Source organism: Chroicocephalus ridibundus, chromosome 1 (genome assembly GCF_963924245.1).
Source record: "Chroicocephalus ridibundus chromosome 1, bChrRid1.1, whole genome shotgun sequence".
Taxonomy (NCBI): domain Eukaryota; kingdom Metazoa; phylum Chordata; class Aves; order Charadriiformes; family Laridae; genus Chroicocephalus; species Chroicocephalus ridibundus.
Genome location: NC_086284.1, coordinates 69,585,594 through 69,591,593, shown reverse-complemented (window position 1 = coordinate 69,591,593; position 6,000 = coordinate 69,585,594). Strand labels below are relative to the sequence as shown.

The following is a 6,000-nucleotide window of genomic DNA, read 5'->3' as shown; positions in this document are numbered from 1 at the left end:
GCCGCAGCTGCCGAGCCGAGCCGAGCCGAGCCTGGCGGCGGGGGCGAGGGGGGAGGCACGGGCGGGCAGGTGCCCTCCTTCCGCAGCGCTCCGCTCCGCGCCGCTGGCATCGCCGCCGCGTCGCACGGCGGTGGGCACCGCCGCCCCGGCAGCCCCCGAGGTCGCCGCGGCCCGGCGGCGGGGGCAGCCCCGCCGCCGCCTCCCCGCGCAGCCCCGCCGCCCCGATGGCCCCCGCCGCCCCGCCGCCGCCCCCCCCCCGCCGCCGCCGGCCGCGGCGGCCCTAGGGGCGTCGGGGCCCTGCGCTGCCCCGCGGAGGGGAGGCGGAGGCGGCGGCGGCGGGGCGGGGGCGGAGGCGGAGGCGAGGGGGCGGCGGAGCGGCGGCGGAGCGGCGGCGGAGCGGGAGCCGGCGGCGGCGGCGGCGGCGGCGATGGACGAGTCGTCGCTGCTGGACCTGCTGGAGTGCTCCGTGTGCCTGGAGCGGCTGGACACCACGGCCAAGGTGCTGCCGTGCCAGCACACCTTCTGCCGCCGCTGCCTGGAGAGCATCGTCAGCTCCCGCCACGAGCTGCGCTGCCCCGAGTGCCGCATCCTGGTGGGCTGCGGCGTGGACGAGCTGCCCGCCAACATCCTCCTCGTCCGCCTCCTGGACGGCATCCGACAGCGGCCCCGCGCCGCCGGGGGCGCCAGCGGCAGCCCCAGCGCCGCGGCCCCCGCGTACCCCCAGCCCGTCGCCGCCGCCGCCGCCCCCAGCGCCGTCGCCGCCGCCGCCGCCTCGGCCGCCGCCAGCCTGCGGGAGCTGGCGGCCGCCAGCCGCAGCGCCCTGCTGGGAAAGGTGGGTTCCCGGGGACGGGGGCGGGGGCGAGCGGGCCGGGGGAGCGCGGCCGGGCGGGCCCCGTTTGCCGGCGGGACGTCCCGCGGGGCGGCGGGGGCTGGGGGCCGTTCCCCGTGCCTGCCGCCGGCCGTTGGGGTCCCCCCCCCGACGATGGGAGCGAGGGGAGGCTTGGCCGGGGATGTCCCCAAAATACTCTGGGCGGCGGGAGGGGGGCGGGCCCCGGGAGTCCCCGCGGGGGCTGGTACCGGCCGTCCGGCGGCTGCCGCCGCACCGACGGGCCCCGCAGCGGGGCAGCCCCCGGTGTAGCAGAGCCGGACGCGGGTCCCGGAGTTGAGATGAGGCGAAGTGCCTCGAAAGCGCTTTTATTCGGCGTGTCGGCCTCTGCCAGGTGTCCGTCAGGTGCAGGCAGGAGCTGGCTGCCGCTCTCGTGCTGCCTGCCGGGGCGAGTGGCCAGAGATGCTCGGCCGGTCCGGTGCCCGGTGCTTGCTTCATCCCACCCCCGAGTTTTCCCATCCCACCCCCGAGTTTTCCCCTCCGCTCCCGGGGCGCTGCTTGGAGCGGTTGCAGCCGGGCAGAGTCCCTCTGACAGCCAGAATCGAGTGGGGTCGGAAGCTGAAGTTTCACCTCCCCGGGGAACGTAATTTCATTTTTATGTATGAGGTGTGGGATTTATTGAAGGGGAGGACTTCAACATATGCATTTATTTATTTTAAAACTGCAGCCGAGTGCCCGATCTTGCTCCCTTTAAAATCGATGGCGAGGGTTTCATTGACTCAGAGGGGACAAGATCAATTCCTCCCAGTGTTCTGTATTATTATGCAATTCCATGGGATAAAATTTACTATAGGACCTCTTTAGGAGTTTTTGGAATGGAGACTCTGAAGACAGTAAACTTCATCTTATTTCTAATGTCATACGTATAGTGGATATATTTAATTGTCTTTGATCTTTTGTGGAATCTGCTTTAGCTGTAGTTTACTGTACAGGCTTTTGATTTGGAAAGGTCAATGCAGAGATTCCTTGTGAAGCTGTGTTACTATAGTAAATGTTTCAATTAATTCATTTCCTATTTTTTTTTCTGAGAAAAATGAATAGACCTGTACCAGCGTTTTGAAGTTTTGCCTGCAGGAAATGATGGCAAATGCCATACATTGTTCCATAAAATTCAATTTTGGAGTCTGAAGTGAAATATGCTTGGCAATATTTCTGGAAGGGTAGATCCTTTATTACTGAGCTGTAGACCACAGTGATCTTCAGGTATTTAATAAAGATTTGTCAAAAGTTAAGAGAAGAAGAAAGGCAATGGCATTCTGTCCTCTGCTTTTTTTTTGCTTATTTGTTTTTCAGCTAAACTTAGGGTTGTGGCTTTGTCAGAGCAGACAGCTCTGGTCATCTTGAGTTTCAGCGTTACAAGAAAAAAGGGCAGTTTGCATTCATTAGGTAGTTTAAAATATGGTATCCTCACGGTCTGGTTTGGCATCCAGATCGTAGTCTCAGACAGGAGGTAGGGTCTGCGTGGAAGGCTTGTTGCACCTGCAGGGTTTGTGTGACAGAGGCAGCCCTTGCACCCTGACCAAGCTTTTGCGACCATCCCGTAAGAAGGCAATCTCTGGTTTTCCTACCTTTAAATCCTAGTCAAGCCAGGATGTTACGGGGGTGTGTGGGGGTGTGCGCGCATTGAAGGAAATGCTTGATGGGGAAAGTTACTTGAGAGTAATTTTTTATCTTAATGCAAATTTCTAGAGAAGTTGACTTTTCATTATTTTGCCATTAATGGGCAGATTTTTAAGAAGTACTTCCCTAGCCATTATTGCAGATATCATACAGTAAATAAAACCACATCGCATTCTGTCGTTTTCTGACTTTGATGGAATGGAACTTCGGTGAGCATCTTCAGTTCTGTTGTCGGTTCCTGTCTGGGTTGTTATCCATCTGAATTTGATAGAAAGCAAAGTTACACGTTGACCTGAGAATCACATTTTGGCTTTTATGGTTAACAACTGCAGGTTTTCTTTCCCTTTGCTGGGACTAATGGGTGACTCTGGGGCAGCGGGTCTGCTGGGGCAGAGTGGCTCTGTGGAGCTGTTTGCTTGGCCTTTTGACTGGCCGCACAATTTTATCCTGGGAATCAATGCAGTGCGCTTGATCCTTACAAGGTTCATTACAGTGAAAGAAAGTCTGAACTAATCTGCTTTTAAAAAAAGCAGCAGGGGAGAATAATCCTCCTTGGAGCTGCTGATACAGCTGATTGCTGAGCTGTCCTGCAGACACGAGTACAGCACCTCTCTCTGTACTAAACAATAGATGGTACAAACCCGCCTGGAATTGGGCTTTTTGAGGCTGATGCCGAAGAGCAGAATTGCATCCCTTTTGGTCTTTGGCAGCTTAGCTCCCTTGGAGAGAGCTGAAGTGATTCTTTATGATATATACATATTTTTTCTAATTTCAGAAATTGCTGTAGATTCGCTGCCTGGGGCTTACATGCAAATTACACTGTTTTACTAATTAATACCTTTCATTTTAGGTAATGCGGTCTATAAAGTGGGACATACCATTATGGGCTTTTATGGTTAGGAAGGAAAATGCTAATTGTGAAATGTAATGGCAGAGAGCCAAGGTCACATCTATCAGACTTCAGTCTTGCCCAGATCCTTGGACTGATATGTTAGAATCACACCAGGGATCTGTTTCTCTGAGAGTTTTAATTAACCTTAGAAAGACAGAGCAGGGCCAGCTTCTGTGTTGCTCTTACCGCTGTGTCTTGCTTCTACACCTTACACTTCGGGGAAGTCTTCTTTGCGTGGACGGTATTTTCTAAAACCGACAACTGTTGTTTAGCACTTTGGCAAAACCCTGGGAGTTCGGTATTTCTTTACCCTGTCTTTGGTCCTTCTTTTCCCATAGTTTCTCGCAGACTTGGTCTATCCAGAGGGCTGAAACCCAGCGTGAGAGGGGCTGGGCTGGGGATGAACCGGCCCTTGGGGAAGTTCCTAAAGTTGTCCAGGACCACTCTGCAGAAACACTTCCGAAATAGTGTAGGTGTTTTAAGGTGCGTGGTGCACATCTTCAGCAGGAGAGATCTGGAAGTGGTGTTTACCTACTGATAAACATTGAAAAATATTTGGGATTCTATCAATATATATAGTGGTATGTGACTTTTGGTAAGCCCGTTAGTCTCCCAACGCCTCTATTTCAGCCTGTAAAAAATCCCAATAGTCTGTTTCTAAATGTTCACATTAAAGATGCTATGTAAATGCAGAGCATGGTATTAGGCATTACAGAAGGGCCCGACTGCTGAAGGAGCACACTGGAAGGGTGAGGGAAGGAAATCCAGCATCTGTTAGAGTGGCCCCCCCAGGGGATAAAGCAGGAGGCTAAGAGTGGTTTATAATGGTAGGCGCATTACACACAAGGTTATAATTTATTGGCTCCTCTGTTTCCATTACCACTGCCGAACCGCTCGGGGAATTCAGGTTCTGTCAAAGTAAATGACTCCCTTAGATTGTTGAGGCATTATGGTAAATCTGCCTTCTTTACTGAGTGTGGGGTTTGGGGTTTGGGGTTTTTTTTTTAAACAATTATTGCAGTTTATCACTTAGAATTTTTTCAGGAGCTCTCAAGATCAAATAGCCAGCTTAATGCATGCAAGTCTTTATTAATTTTCTCCCGAACCAGGCATCTCCCACTCCAGGTGCGGGGTTTATTGCTTGCTCGCTTGCAAGACAAACTGAGAACAACATTTGCATGAAAAAGAAACAACCTATAAAAACAAAACGTGTCTCTCGGTTTTCCCAGAAGAGAGAGCGCGGCCAAAGCGACGGGTAGGGATGTGCCGCCTCACCAGACAGGGATGCGGGTAAGGGTAGAGAGCAAGATGTGGGCATGAAGAAAGCGATGCGTCAGCGTGCTCGAGTGAAGTGACGGATGGGCTGCGCTCCCCCGCCCTGCACCGAGGGCTTCTCCCACCCGTCAGCTTTGCGGAGCTATTTCAGGTGGAAGGCTGCCATTAGCTAGCCCAGGGGAGAGGCGACTGCCCTTGGCTTCACGGGAGTTTTGCAAGCAGAGGGAGCCGCGCTCATTTGCCATCTAGGCTTTTCAGTTGCTCTGTTTGTAGGAAGTGACCCCAAAGAGGCGTTAAGTCATTATTTTTCATGAGAGCGCTGCCTCATCCTACACTGGATTGAACGTGGAGTAGACCTTGGGGTAATTTTCTGCTGCCGCGTTTCCTTCTCGGATGCATTGTCTGTCAGGTGAAGATCCCACCCAGGGTTACGCAAGAGGAAGCGGATGGAGTCTGCCTTTATATCCATTTATATCCGTTACCAGCAGCAGTGGGTTGTGCAAGGGACACACTTTGTCTTGGGCAGAGGAGACTCTTCAACTTGGCTTTTTAATGACCAGATTTGCGCAGACAGGAGCGCCCTTCTTGTCAGCAGCGCACAGTATCCATGGGCCCATTGATTTACCTCACTTTTGTTCTTTCTCTCTGATTTATTTGCTTCTGATACTGTCGTTTGGCTGGCCAGTGCCTGAACTTTGTCGTGAAGCCATCTAAAACAGGACTGATATTCTACGTGTCAAAGTCTCTGATCTTGAGGATTTTTTTTTTTTTTTTTTGGCTGGCAGATGGCTGAAAAATGTGTTTCAACACAGGAGATTAGCAATGTTACTAAAGGGTATTATGAAAAATATAGCCAGGAGCATTTAAAATCCCAGCAATTAAATCTGTCCTCGCAGAAGTGAGTGAGCAGTGGAGAGGGGATTGCTGAGGGGCTGAGTCAGAAGAATTTGTCATTCACTGAGCTCTTAACGCTCCTCAGAAAACCCGTCATTTGCAGGTGTCATCTTCATGGCCATCATATTTTCCAGAAACCGAGTATTTTTACCCATCTTTGGATGATGCTGTGGATAAGCTACAAACATGCCTGATGTGACCAAAGGGTGCCAGCGCTGAGAGTGGATTTTTCCTTCTGGATCGGGGTGGCCAGCAGTGGCTCAATTGCACTTGGAAGAGTCGTGGGGCTGTGGAGAGGACTTTGTGCCAGCAGCCCCAGGCCCTCGCTGTTAGTTTGTGCCAGTGTGGCATGGCTCTGCGGGAATCCCCTTGCTGTCAAAGGTGAATGCTAAATTTAATCCCTGCGCGTCATCCCTCTGAATGATTCATGACG

At 52.9% G+C, this 6,000-nt stretch overlaps 1 protein-coding gene across 1 annotated transcript in view; it reads left to right on the top strand.

Annotated features, from left to right (window-relative positions):
* The first annotated feature begins 321 nt into the window (after positions 1 to 321).
* The window catches only part of SH3RF3 (SH3 domain containing ring finger 3), a 251,417-nt gene continuing 245,738 nt past the window's right edge, over positions 322 to 6,000 (top strand). The window contains exon 1 of the mRNA XM_063338544.1: positions 322 to 832. Within this exon, the coding sequence (XP_063194614.1) occupies positions 428 to 832 (405 nt within the window). The 5' untranslated portion in view covers positions 322 to 427. The remainder of the gene's footprint in view (positions 833 to 6,000) is intronic.